The sequence below is a fragment of the Lampetra planeri genome, chromosome 2 (genome assembly GCF_965212315.1).
Source record: "Lampetra planeri chromosome 2, kcLamPlan1.2.h2, whole genome shotgun sequence".
Classification (NCBI taxonomy): domain Eukaryota; kingdom Metazoa; phylum Chordata; class Hyperoartia; order Petromyzontiformes; family Petromyzontidae; genus Lampetra; species Lampetra planeri.
The window spans coordinates 27,922,096-27,937,084 of NC_136108.1; the positions used below are offsets into that span (position 1 = coordinate 27,922,096).

At 47.0% G+C, this 14,989-nt stretch overlaps 1 protein-coding gene across 2 annotated transcripts in view; it reads left to right on the forward strand.

Annotated features, from left to right (window-relative positions):
• Positions 1-14,989, forward strand: part of LMBRD1 (LMBR1 domain containing 1) — a 328,597-nt gene that overhangs the window by 119,006 nt on the left and 194,602 nt on the right. For both annotated transcript variants that reach the window (XM_078611635.1, XM_078611644.1), the window contains exon 7: positions 1,961-2,034. In XM_078611635.1, the coding sequence (XP_078467761.1) occupies positions 1,961-2,034 (74 nt within the window). The remainder of the gene's footprint in view (positions 1-1,960; positions 2,035-14,989) is intronic.

Genomic DNA, 14,989 nt, shown 5'->3' on the forward strand with positions numbered 1-14,989 from the left:
CTTATATCGTCTTGTCTCTGTATAATAAAAACAAATTGTAATTGTGCATATTTCTATCTAGACAGAAATAACCTTTACGATTCCTAATTAATTAGACTTACCAGCTATGCAAATAGTTTCCAATTAGTGTCATTAGGTGATTAAAAGTGAGGTGCACATATTAAATTATGAATGTTGAGGTTTACCAGTTCGTTTGTTATGGTTCTTCTTGTGTCGGAGAAGAGCCTGGAATGGTGACTCACCTCCGTTATGTCGCTTGGTTTGCGCGCTGTGCTACAAACCCTGCGGAGCAAGTTCCATTCCCGGATATGTCTTAAAATCAGTGACAAGGGGGATCTGAACCTGTCTGGGGCTTTGCCTAGATTGACTCCGCCGTCTTAAACGAGTACTTGGCACAGTGTATAGACATCAGCACCGGGGCGATCTTTAAACACCGTGGTTATGGCCACACAACATTCGCATTTGCCATGCCGGCCTTAATAGGTACACTCCATTGGGCCTTGCCCCAACAGTCTATATGGCTAACGCCCAGGGCGATCGTTGTCTCTGTGTGGAAGTGCAGTGGTTCGTACAATCTGCTATGATTCTAGTGGCCCGGGTTTAATTCTTTGCCATGGATGACATCAGTGGAAAATGCTATCTGAACATATCCTGGCCTTCCCCTAGGTTAACTCCACCTTAAATTAATACCTAGCCTGGGAAATAAATAGTCAGCACTGGTAGGTGCTCATTTACAGCATTTGCCCCAGCAGTCTATGAGGCTATACGGGATTCTTTGGCTGTGCGTGTGCATGCGTGTGCGTGCACAGTTCGCAGAGCTGAGATTTTAAATTGAAATTAAAAGCGAACTTAAATGAACCGACTAGCATTGCCAAGGCAGTGTCTCATCAGGTTATTCAATTAGTGTATAAAATTCCATCCCGTAACATTGTGGTTGCTTGAGCAACAGAGACAGATGACACCTTATACCCATACAATAATTACGCACGTGTGTGTAGGCGCTTGTGTTGATGCGTTTGCATTGCACATTTGTACAACTGAGTGGGTGCGTGTATGCATGTTAATGTGAATTCATGAGATAAAATGCTGTGCTTTATTATTGGCTCTGGAGGAACGATGATATTCTGCGTCAACCTTGGACCAGGATGTTGAACTCTTAACCTTCTTGGCACGACGAACTCCAAGCCACGTCATCGCCCGTCAGATGAACAGCAGTGGCAGTAATTCACCCTTATTTAGAAGCAGGAGAGATCTCGGAGAGAAGTTTCATTTCTTGCTTGGCCGTTCACTTCTCATTCATGGCCAAAGGGCCTCCCCTCCAATGTCTCCCACTCTTCACAAACTCTGCCCACTTCCATCCAGTGCCCTCCAAATCATCTCCCTTCTCCTCGAGCCATCTCATTCACCTCCCACGAGCCTCTGCTACGTTGTTCATTTTGCCAACCTGTCATGTGGTGTCCTAGCTAGGTGCCCTATCTCATCTCCGTTTCAGCTTCTTGTTTCACTTTGTAAATTACATATTATGCTACTCTTCTCATACACAATGGTCCATACATTCAATATTTGAACATATATTCTTTGCGAGTACGGAATGTGTGTTTGTGTGAATATATGGCGGTGCATCTGATAGCTATGCATGTGTGTCTGCATTTATATTTTTGTTTCTGTGCATATGCAGGTCTCTGTGATCGTATCTTTAGTGTACTTACGTAAATAGATGTATACCTGTAAATGTGTCTGCTTGAGTGCGTGTGTCCGTGTATATATCCTTGTGTGCATGCGTGTGTCTGCTCACGTGGATACTGTGTGCATTGGCAATCTGTTTATTGTGTCTGCGTGTTTAGACCTGTGTGAATGTGTCCCGTGTACCCATTTAGATCGCTCACGGAAGCATTTGTGTTCGTGTGTGTATGCACTCTGTGCGACTGCGTGTGTGCGTGCGCGCGCTTGCTCATCGCAGATGGTGTGGACGCGTTGGCCTTTTCCATAAGCACCTTGACGCTGGCCGGAATGCTGTGCCTCATCATCTACACGGTAAGAAAGTTGCACCGTTTGCCGCCACCACCGCCACTTTCTGTCACTCACTCCCAACCTCGCCGGGAACCCCGCGGCCACTCTCAAAGTCCCAACCCACCAATTTCCGTCCTGATTCACCGTGCCAATGTTTCCCACGCTGCCCCCCCCACACACACACTACCCGTGATGCATGCCTCTGCCTATTCTCATCCCCTCCTGCACCCACGCCTCTCCCCCATCCTCCCTGTCTCTCTCTAAACTCTGTCAGCTCTCAGCACTCACTTTTCCTCCCTCTCGCCTATTTCCAATTCCCTCTTTGACCCCCCCCCTCCCCCATTTTGCATTTCCCCACACGAAGAAAAAGAGTGCGTTGCACCATTTAGCAATATTTACCGTCCAGTTGGAGGTGTTGTATTTTCCCAACGCACAAAACACAAAGATGCCCCATTCAACCTCACGTAGGCGCAAGTGTTGTTCGCGAGCATCTATAAAGGGCAGCGTGGAGCATGTAAGAGAATTGTGTTTATAATACCATGACCATCCACCTCTGTTACCAGCACTGATGTACGCAAAAATCACGTACCTGAATAAAGCCGTCAATTTAAGGCCGAGTCATCCTAGGATATTCCCAAGCCAGGATTAGATCACAGTTGCCACTGTGCTTGTGATGTGTTTTTGCCAGGAATTTAACGCAGATTCGTTATGTTGTAGTGCACTGTGCTCTCTGCGATGCCAACAACCCTGTACTGTCTACAAAGATCCCCCGTATTGCCCGAACAGACTGTTGGGGCAAGTGCTGTTAGCGAGTAGCACCTAAGAAGGCCGGCACGGCACACGAAGGGGTAGGTGGCCAACACCACGCCCGGCCGCCTTTGTGTCCCCAGTGGTGATGTTTAAACACCGCACCAGGTGCTCATTTCAGGCTGAGTTGACCTAGCAGACGCCCAGGACTGGTTCAGATAATCATCACTGGCATTGGCCGCGAGCGGGAATTGAACTCCTGGCAAGACGATAGCGCAATGCGCTAACCACTGCGCCACCGCATACGGAGACAAAGACAACAACAACAACAACCGCCATTCGCCACTAAGTGGCGGTGACGTCACCACGACGCTTGTGCCAGGCCATGTGCACCTTGGACACACACATAGATGGACACAAAGACACACACATGGACACTCACACAGACGGAGACAAAGACACACACATGGACTCACACACAGACGAATGCAAAGCCACCAGAGCTTGGCCCCAACTTCTCGCGTGACGCGCTCCTTGTTACCGCAGCCGCCTCTGCGGTTCCTCTCTTTCCTGACGGCGGCAGCAGAAGCAAGCGCGGTAATTTATACCCAGGGGCCAAATTTAACCTCTGTCCCATGCGCGACTGTCACCCGATTATAATTGCCTTTCACATTGCTCCTGCAGTGGGGTGAAATGCTAGGGTGGGTGGCGGGGGATAGGGGGGGGGGTGGTGCAACGGTTAGAGCGCTCTGCTACGAACCCGGCGACCGGAGTTCGATTCCTCCGCTCACGGCCACCAACGCCGCTGATGATGATCTGAATTGGTCCTGGTCCTCGCCTAGGTCGACTCGGCCTCATGTGCCGTGACGGCCATCATATGTGCTACTCTCTAGCCGCACTTGCCTCAGCAGTCTGTGAAGGCTATGGGGGGGATCTTTGTCTTTGTTGGTGGGGGGGGGAGGTGGGCGGTGTTGGAAGCAGACCTTAATCAGCTGCTCCGAGAAGGGAAACGGTTGGCGGTCTCGTTCGCACCGCACGAGCGTAGCCCGGCTCCACGTTCGCCTTTGCCGCTCGCGATCGAGCAGAGCTCAAGATTCTAGATTTGAAGCTTTCGTGACTGCAAGGATTCATATTCTTAGGTTTTTTCGGTAAAGTCACCTAGGTACCTACGTGACTTTACAGAAAATCTAAGAATATATAGCTCAAGATGGTCGCCTCGTGATTGCCCAGCCTCACAGCCAGTAGTTTGTCTGGCACTGTGTTAAACTAAACGACTAAACTGTTTATTTTATTTTAGCAGGTATGGCCCGCTGAGCTGTTTATCTCTTCTTCAGAAGTGACCTGGCTGTCACAAATGACAGCTCGACAAAGTGGCTTATCGCGTGGAAAGTTAGAGCGGCCAAATACTCTGGACGCATGTTTCTAAATGTGGAGGGAATAGCCGGAGGAAAAATCAATGTGACCACGGGGGAGAACATGCACGCTAAAATTTTACAGGCGTCGGGGTCGGGATCGAACCCATAACCTGCTCCCTACCAGGCGCGAGAGATAGAGAGAGTTAACATTTAGCCCAACGTTTGTACATGCTGCAGTATAAAACCATAAGGCGTTTCGATTTTACGCCCACTGATCATGCAGGCTGCAAGTTGCAGGCAGGGTGCTGTGTCCTAGCGAAGGCGCTTTAATGTACGCATGTTTGTATGGATGTTGAACTTCTTTCGCACCGTACGTAGCCAACCGTGCTAATCGGAGGCGAAACTTGCGGAATTGCCAGGTGTGGTGGCACATGGCTGTGTTCCAGCACCAATTGGTGGATCACTTTGACCTCATTGTATTCCGTAATGCCCCCCCCCCCACTCCACCGAGTGATGTGACTTCGTGAGCCTATTGTTTAGATATCCATACCAAGCCGCAACTGTGTTATGTTAAACATGTTACTTTAAGCGATTGACTTTGGGCAGGACACATCGCTTGCTACATGGGGAGTTGATGGTTGAGACTCTGACAATGGAGTTCACCCAAAGGAGGGCAACATGCCCAAAAGGATGAATGGGCGCATGTGCGGAAGCTCCGTGTAAAGTTGCATCTCAAGACTCCGTGAGGAATGGTAACGGCTTGGGGGGGGGGGGGCGGGGGTGGGGAAGGCTTACATCCAAGCAGTCGATAGAGCACTGCTGCTCGTGACTTAGTTTTACTTGCTCTTTCCTTTGCTGCCGATTGCATCTGGCCTCGATTGCCGAAGCGATACGTCGTGAGATGTATTTAATCGCAGAGCTGAATTAACATGTCGGGGACAATGCAACTTCCACGACCATTTGGCATAAAATGGCCTCATTGTCACTCTCCACGCAAACATAATGACGAAAGACGTTTGTCAGCGTGTAATGTAAAAGTGAAACGCATTTTTGTTGGCGTTGTGTGCGGCTGTGATAATGAGCGACGTGTTTGTCACGCAGGGCAGTGCGCTGTGGTTGTTTACTTGGTATTTATCGTGAACACGTGGGGGGTGAATCGGCGTCGCCCGTGGAAGTGCTCCCCGTGTTCAATTAGTATTTTGGTTGATGAAGTAAATATAAAGTTAAAGATAACACGTTATGAATGTATCGTAAATTTCGATTTAAAGCTTTCGTCACTGCAGGGATTCATCTTCTTGGTTCTTTCGGTAAAGTCACGTAGAAGGGAAATAATAAAATAATAAAAATAAAACATAGTCAAATACAATTCTCACGACGTTTCAGCCACAAGACAACGTTCCAACAGCCCTGTTCTTCACCTGAGGTGAGGACGGCTGCTTGCGTTGTGGCCGAAACGTCGTGAGAATTGTATTTTATTATGTTTTATTTTTATTATTGTATTATTTCCCTTCTACGTGACTTTACCGAAAGAACCAAGAAGATGAATGTATCGTACTTCCCTCAAAATATGAATCCAGTATGCTTGCCCGTGGCATAAAGCTCATGTTTCACGGAACGTTCACTGGTGAGTGGCACAAGCTACGGGCCAAGGCTGCGCCTAAACGAATGCAGTACACTTTCCTTCCACTTTAGGGACTGCAGTCAATATGTGTGAACAGAATAAATATCACATTGAACGCGGTTTTGTCCAATCCCAGTGACACTTTCTTGAGAAATACGCGGCGGTTTCTGAAAATGTGAGTTTCTGAAATTGCCGCTTTTATTGTATTTCTCTTTTATCGTTTGTGCCCAAGGGTTTTTTTTTGTGCGGGGTGTAATTTGTCCAGCATGTGCAAAACGTTGTGCGGAGGAAACTTTTTTTTTACATTCTGGTACAACCCCTAGACCGACGGAAGCAAAGTTGAGTTGTCTCGACTTCCTGTAAATTAGGTAATTGAGCCATTTTAGGTGACCGCTAAGGATCTATATTAGCAGCGACTATTCCACTGCTCCCACCATCTGTTCAGACGAGTGAGTGGTTCACTCTTTCAGTGTGGCTTGTAGGTGTTTGTTGGTGGATCGCACAGAAATGTAAGCTTTGTGAGACACCGGATTAGCTGTCTGGGGTCCTGAGCCCCCAGCAGCCCCTCCCCTCTTGGGCTTGCACGGCAGCCCCTCCCCTGGCGGTACGGGGTACCCTTGCAGATGGGCCCCGTCTACCACTGCCGGTAAGCGTGGCCATCTACGGCACTACATATGCGTGTGGTTTCCCTCGCATGCAAAAGAACAAAAGAATATAAATGCAAAATATTAGCTTCCGGCTCTAATGAGCATCCGGCCGTGTTCATTTCTTCTGATATCCCTCAGCCGTTGCTGGAAATGCCATATTCCCTCTGTTGGGGTTCGGTCTCTCCCTCTGCAGAGCAACGACTGCTGATATCCGACAAAATGGAACTTTATTATTGAGCCGATTGTCGACTGAGGTTTGAGATTCGAGACATTCCATTTGTTAGTTGAGTGCTCGTTCACAACGCCTGCCGTCCAGACACAAATTACCCTTTCCTTTTCGCTGAGCCACTAGAAATTATGTAGACTCCTTGGTTCTTTCGGTAAAGTCATGTAGAAAGTAAAATAAATAATAGAATACACGACGTTTTCAATTGCAACACAAGCAACCGTCATCAGGTGTGAAAGATTGCAAGTTCGGAGAGAGACAGACATACAGAGAGAGAGAGAGACAAAACACAGACACAGAGAGAGAGACACACAGAACAACGCCTCTGTGGCGAGGCATTATATAGAGAGGAGGGGTGGGGCAGAAAAAGTCAACATTCCCTATCACCAGTGATAGCGAATGTTTTCATGGAGAAATTTGAAACAGATGCTATCCAGACATCCACCCTACGTACTTCCTTGTGGAAGAGATATGTAGATGACACTTTCGTCATTTGGTCACATGGCCTGCCAGCTTTGAACCAATTTCTCAACCACATCAATTCCATACACCCATCCATCAAATTCACCATGGAAGTGGAGAAGGATTGTAAGCTACCTTTGCTGGATGTTTTGTTTGAGAAGAGACCTGACGGCTCGGTGGGACACTCTGTCTACAGGAAATCCACCCAAAAAAATGTTGTATCTGAAACGTGATTTACACCACCATCCGGCATAGATAAATTCCCTTATCAAAATACTACACCATAGGGCCCACTGCATTTCCGACCAACACCACCTAGCCAGTGAACTGGAACACGTACACCAGGCCCTCAAGATGAATGGGTACTCGGACCGCATTATTCGCAAAGCTGTTTCTCCAACCATGGAGAAACAACGCCCTGAGAAGCCAATCAAAACCATCATGTTACCATACATCGCAGGCGTTACCAAAAATATTTCCGAAATCTTAAACAAACACAAGATCCAGGTCCGATTCAATACAGTACACAAAATCCGTGACTTAATCCCATCTGTGAAGGATGTCATTCCTGACATGCAATACCCTGGAGTCTACAAACTCAGTTGTGTCTGCGGCAGCAGTTACATCGGGGAAACGAAACGACATGTCTCGGACCGTGTCCACGAACACAAGGCAGATCTGAAACACGGCAGAACCAATACCTCTGCCGTAGCTGACCATTGTTATAACGCTGTGGGCTCGCATGATATTTTTTTTCCAAGACCAAGGTACTCTGCAAACCTTCGGGCAACTTTCAAAGGGTTGTTCATGAAGCCATCCAGATATATAAACATAGACATAACTTCAACCGAGAAGATGGATACAAATTGAGCAATCATTGGAAGGATGTTATTAACCGGGTAAAACCCTAACTGCTTTATGGTTGTTGTCTATCATATCTGCCGGGTACTAGTCTATTTTACACGCTTTCTATTAACTCTGTCTGTTGTTGTATCCTCAAATCTTGTAACTCAATTTGAACCCACTTCCCAATGTAGTATTGACTGCAAACTTGGTATACTTATGTCATACTGATGACAATACTATATTCTGTAATAAAAAAAAAAGTATTATTAAACATTCTTTTTTATATTTTATGTTTCGGCTTGGGTCTAATTGTCCACGCTCAACTGACGTTGGTTGTAATTGACCACGGTCCCTTACGTTATGGCAAGCTTCGGGGCCACTTCCTGGAGTCGTGGAGTTCTGCCATTACTCGTACGGTACATTTGATTAGAGCGTGTTTTCTAAAAAAAAATTACTTATTTCCGAGTTAACTCCCCCTCCATTCCCTGCTCTCTCGGCCTCCCACTTCCAGCCCCGCCCACTTCTCCCCCCCCCCCCAGCCTCACGTCCCTCTCCTAGCGTCCCCGCAGCCCCCCCCCCTCTCTCTCCCCCCTTGCCCCTCCCCCCTTTCTTACCTATATAACCTTCTAGCACGGCAGTTCTCTCTCCCACTTCAGCAAAAAAAAATATTACTGTGGTTTTTCCACCTGATGACGATTGCTTGTGTTGCAATCGAAACGTCGTGATTTATTTTATACCTACGTGATTTTTACCAAAATAAACAAATTAGGTATAGTTTGCAAGTTTTGCATCACAATTTGTGTGAAGGCATTGACTGCCACGGATATAATGTCATTCTTTGTACTTGAGACTGCTAATTATAAGGCAGTAAACATAGTCGTTTTTCAATTGGTTCATGGCTTTGGGGAGGCCATCACGTAAAACAATGTCCATGCCATCACTCCTCATTGTCCTCTTTTACCAAATAAAAACAACGATTTTGACTCCGAACCCCAAAAAACTGGTCGAGATAAGTAAACAAATGAGGACATTGACATCACAAATAAATATATTTAACGCACTGCACGAATCATCATCACGTGTATGCTTATTAATCCCTAAGTTATTGTATAAAACCCCGACACAGGCGCACGAAAGTGGCTTTCTTGCGCGAACAAATGACATTGGGAAACAAATAAGCAGCTTGCCTTGCTGTATTGTCATGCATGCGCTGGCAGGTGGCAGTGACGTTTTAAAAGCACACTTTTTTTGGAGCCCACTGTAAGGCAATGTGTCTGCATTCATTTAAAACTCATTTACTCATTGCAGAAGAACATGTTTCTGTGGGACTGTCTCGGCCACAGGCAGACACTGCAATATGAATTGTATTTTTTTTTTACCATCAAACAAGCCAACTTAATTTTGTTGCAAGCTTATATTGGAAAGTGTAACAAAAATATATATAAATTAACAAGGTGCTGCAAAGGATGGAATGACTAAATGTTGGGGTTGTATCACTGCTGCTGAAATACGGTCATGTTTGTTGTATGGCTATCATCGTGTGGGTCGATAAAACAAGTTCCATTTAATGTAGGAAATCTCAACAGTGGCTGTTCGGGTTTTGCTGGCCCCCATCATATGAATGTGGAATTTCCACCACTGGCTCAGGGCCACCATTTAGAAAGAAGTGCTGCTGAACATTGAAGCATTGAGATGCGTCGACTTGGAAAAATACGATAGTTGTAGTATTCATCTTCTTGGTTCTTTCGGTAAAGTCACGTAGAATGGAAATAAAATAATAATAATAAAATAAATAAAAGTGAAACATTATCAAATTATTCTCACGACGTTTCGGCCATAACGCAAGCAGCCGTCCTCAGGTGGAGAACAGGTCTGTCGAGAATTATTATTATACAGGTCTGTCTCCCCGACAGACCTGTTCTCCACCTGAGGACGGCTGCTTGCGTTGTGGCCGATACGTCGTGAGAATTATGTTATTATGTTTTATTTTTATTTATTTTATTATTTCCATTCTACGTGACTTTACCGAAAGAACCAAGAAGATGAATCCCTGCAGTCACGAAAGCTTTAAATCGAAATTTAGTTGTAGTATTATTATTATTGTTGTTTGTCTAGCCAGGACAGCCTCACGTAGACTCACTACTCATTGTGAAGGCATTTGTAGTTAGTAAATTTGCATTTGACAATTTATTTGTAAAAAAAAAAAAGCGGTGTTTTCTGTTTGTGGAAGGAAACCAACATACCTGGATAAAACCCTTCCTCCCTACGAAGGGATACATTTGAAACTCTATCCAAGCATGTCCCAATTCCTACAGGAATCAGCTATAGGTGGATGCGTCACTAGTTTCAGGTTTTAGACTGACCTTTAGACATGGTCAGGACGCATTGAGACTGTGAGTCCATCCTGCAAGGGAGACTTGGGAATAAGAACGCTGCAGCAAGCATCTGATGCTGCTGTGGTCAGGGCTGGAAGTGGGAAGAAATTACTGGTGGAACTCAAATGATTCACCCCACCCCCACTAGATCTGGGGAGGAGGAGCTTCGCTGTGCATCTCTGTGGATCTCTGTGTCTGTGGGTCTCTGTGTCTGTTGATCTCTGTTTTTGTGGATCTCTGTGCGTGTCTGTGGGTCTCTGTGTGTGTCTGTGGGTCTCTGTGCGTGTCTGTGGGTCTCTGTGTGTGTCTGTGGGTCTCTGTGCGTGTCTGTGGGTTTCTGTGTGTGTCTGTGGGTCTCTGTGTGTGTCTGTGGGTTGCTGTGCGTGTCTGTGGGTCTCTGTGTGTGTCTGTGGGTTGCTGTGCGTGTCTGTGGGTCTCTGTGTGTGTCTGTGGGTCTCTGTGCGTGTCTGTGGGTCTCTGTGTGTGTCTGTGGGTCTCTGTGTGTGTCTGTGGGTCTCTGTGTGTGAGTCTGTGGGTCTCTGTGTGTGTCTGTGGGTCTCTGTGCGTGTCTCTGGGTCTCTGTGTGAGTCTGTGGGTCTCTGTGTGTGTCTGTGGGTCTCTGTGTGTGTCTGTGGGTCTCTGTGCGTGTCTGTGGGTCTCTGTGTGAGTCTGTGGGTCTCTGTGTGTGTCTGTGGGTCTCTGTGCGTGTCTGTGGGTCTCTGTGCGTGTCTCTGGTCTCTGTGTGAGTCTGTGGGTCTCTGTGTGTGTCTGTGGGTCTCTGTGCGTGTCGGTGGGTCTCTGTGTGAGTCTGTGGGTCTCTGTGTGTGTCTGTGGGTCTCTGTGCGTGTCTGTGGGTCTCTGTGTGAGTCTGTGGGTCTCTGTATGTGTCTGTGGGTCTCTGTGCGTGTCTGTGGGTCTCTGTGTGTGTCTGTGGGTCTCTGTGTGTGTCTGTGGGTCTCTGTGCGTGTCTGTGGGTCTCTGTGTGAGTCTGTGGGTCTCTGTGCGTGTCTGTGGGTCTCTGTGTGTGTCTGTGGGTCTCTGTGTGTGTCTGTGGGTCTCTGTGCGTGTCTGTGGGTCTCTGTGTGAGTCTGTGGGTCTCTGTGCGTGTCTGTGGGTCTCTGTGTGAGTCTGTGGGTCTCTGTGTGTGTCTGTGGGTCTCTGTGTGTGTCTGTGGGTCTCTGTGTGTGTCTGTGGGTCTCTGTGTGTGTCTGTGGGTCTCTGTGTGAGTCTGTGGATCTCTGTGTGAGTCTGTGGGTTTCTGTGTGTGTCTGTGGGTCTCTGTGTGTGTCTGTGGGTCTCTGTGTGTGTCTGTGGGTCTCTGTGTGAGTCTGTGGGTTGCTGTGCGTGTCTGTGGGTCTCTGTCTCTGTGGATCTCTGTGCGTGTCTGTGGGTCTCTGTGTGTGTCTGTGGGTCTCTGTGTGTGTCTGTGGATCTCTGTGTGTGTCTGTGGGTTGCTGTATGTGTCTGTGGGTCTCTGTGTGTGTCTGTGGGTTGCTGTGCGTGTCTGTGGATCTCTGTGTGAGTCTGTGGGTCTCTGTGTGTGTCTGTGGATCTCTGTGCGTGTCTGTGGGTCTCTGTGTGTGTTTGTGGGTCTCTGTGTGTGTCTGTGGGTCTCTGTGTGTCTGTGGATCTCTGTGTGTGTCTGTGGATCTCTGTGCGTGTCTGTGGGTCTCTGTGTGAGTCTGTGGGTCTCTGTGTGTGTCTGTGGGTCTCTGTGTGTGTCTGTTGGTTGCTGTACGTGTCTGTGGGTCTCTGTCTCTGTGGATCTCTGTATGTGTCTGTGGGTCTCTGTATGTGTCTGTGGGTCTCTGTGTCTGTGGATCTCTCTATGTGTCTGTGGGTCTCTGTCTCTGTGGATCTCTGTATGTGTCTGTGGGTTGCTGTGCGTGTCTGTGGGTCTCTGTCTCTGTGGGTCTCTGTGTCTGTGTATCTCTGTGTGTATCTGTGGGTCTCTGTCTATGTGGATCTCTGTATGTGTCTGTGGGTTGCTGTGCGTGTCTGTGGGTCTCTGTCTCTGTGGGTCTCTGTGTCTGTGGATCTCTGTGTGTGTCTGTGGGTTGCTGTACGTGTCTGTGGGTCTCTGTCTCTGTGGATCTCTGTGTGTGTCTGTGGGTTGCTGTATGTGTCTGTGGGTCTCTGTCTCTGTGGATCTCTGTATGTGTCTTTGGGTTGCTGTATGTGTCTGTGGGTCTCTGTCTCTGTGGATCTCTGTGTGTGTCTGTGGGTTGCTGTACGTGTCTGTGGGTCTCTGTCTCTGTGGATCTCTGTATGTGTCTTTGGGTTGCTGTATGTGTCTGTGGGTCTCTGTCTATGTGGATCTCTGTATGTGTCTGTGGGTTGCTGTACGTGTCTGTGGGTCTCTGTCTCTGTGGATCTCTGTATGTGTCTGTGGGTTGCTGTACGTGTCTGTGGGTCTCTGTCTCTGTGGATCTCTGTATGTGTCTGTGGGTTGCTGTACGTGTCTGTGGGTTTTTGATCATGTATGTGGGTCTCTCGGCGTGTCTGTAGGTCTCTGTGCGTGTCTGTATGTCTCTGTGCGTGTCTTTGTCTTTGTGCGTGTCTCTAGGTATCTGTGCGTGTCTCTGGGTGTCTGTGCTTGTCTCTGGGTGTCTGTGCGTGGTTGTGGGTTTCTCTGTTAGTCTAGGGGTCTGTCTGTGAGTAAAACAAAACATATGAATCCTTGATTCCTTCGGGAACACAGTCGAGTTCAAATTTTCACTCCGACCAAGGCGTTATGAGGCATTTGGGCCCCATTTCCACCACTGGCTGTGGTGTATTCTTTGGGTCTTCCGGTAAAGTCGCGTAGATTTTCTTTGAACCTATCTACGTGACTTTACCGAAAGACCCAAAGAATATGAATTCCTGCAGTCAGGAAAGCTTTAAGTCAAGATTTTGTCTGTGGTATTTCGGTGAGCACACTCTGGGCTCGCGCGATAGAGAGTTCCACCGGTTTGATTTTGACAGTCCGTATGGCGGTTGGAACAATTGGCACGTTTTTTCAATTCCCTCCCACCCCATGCGCTTCTGTCCACCCAGCATAACAAATGAGTTCACCGGTCAGTTGACAGGGTGGTCCTTTGTGGGTCGGTTGAGGTGTGGATAATCCCACCTCTTTTAAGATGTCCAGCCGACATCGAAGAGGAAGCCATTGTATTTCATTCCCATGCATTGGTTTTGTGGTTAGTAATTTCTTTTTGAAAAAAGCAATTTGCAGTGGATTTAATGTCCTTGGAAAATTGGCACCTGGGTTTAAAGTTACAGCGCTTGAGGATTGAGTGAAAAATTAGTCTTTGTTGTCTCTCACTAAGCTTTTATACCATGCTTTACCCTTGCTGGGTGTCCATATGTACATTCACATGACGTGCATGACTCATCTAATACTATTTGTTAGAACATATAGCACCGCTTGAAGATTGAGTGAAAAATTAGTCTTTGTTGTCTCTCACTAAGCTTTTATACCATGCTTTACCCTTGCTGGGTGTCCATATGTACATTCACATGACGTGCATGACTCATCTAATACTATTTGTTAGAACATATAGCACCATTGTAACTATGTTAATATAAACAATATATGTGCATAATGTATAATATCCACCTGGGTAGTGATATGGTTTGAGTGCTCCACTGCCATTTGAAAGGCCTTGAATTCAAATCCTAGTCAGCGGTTGACTCATTGCTTAAATTAGGCCCGAGCTCACACCTGGGCCCTCTGTTTGTTCCAGCACCACACTCCTGACTCCAGTCTATTGGTCTGCTCCTCCATCTCTTCAAATCTATATTATCACTGAGATATTTTGTTCTAAAGGGCCTTTTATCGAGGGTGAAGATCAATTAACTCTGACAAAGACTTTCAAACCATGTTTTCCATCCTCTCCATTTAGCCAGCCCAACAGCCCAGTCTCAGAGCTGTCTCATTTGGGCCTTGCCCGATCGCTTAAAGTTTACTAAGGTTCCTTTGTGCAATTTGAGAATTGTCTTCTGAGAAATGAAAAGCAGCTTTTACCGGGGAATTTGTCGATGGTTGTCTTGTCCCTCTCTTGTCCCCGCGGAGTCTCGATGCCATATTCTGTCTGAAGGCAATATGGTGAGGTCCCGTGGAAAGGCTTAGGAGAAAGCCTCGGCTGAGCAATAAGGCCAACAGTCTTGTTTGACTATTAACCCTTTCCCGTTCTGAGACGTCTGCAAGTTTGCAGGATGGGGTGTCTCATTCACCGCTGAATCTTGGAACCTGTAAGCGGCTCAGCCTGAATTTTATTTAGAGAGGCATAGCACTATTGTTTTTTAAAGACCTTGTACTCACCACAGTGAACTGTAGTGAAACGACCACACTCTACGATAGCTGGCGCTAAACTCTGCCACACGGCCTCCCGCATGGCCTTGTGTGAGCCGCGGTACTGATAAAGTTATTTTATTTTTCTTTCGGATCTCGTTTTGATGACGTACATGTACATCGTCGGAACGGGAAAGGGTTAATTTGGAAATTTAACATAAAATAAAGTCAAGTATCTTGAGCAGTTGTTTAAATCTAACAAACAAGGAAAACTACTGACGTGAGCGTTGGAAAAGAAAATGGGGGTCAAGTGCAGGCTCTGGGTGCACTTGAGTTACCGTTGCATGACGTAGGCAGAGGTCAAGTCTTTGGGTTTAAACCTTGTAATCCTTCGTTAAGCCACGATCTCTTGTGTAACAAACAATAA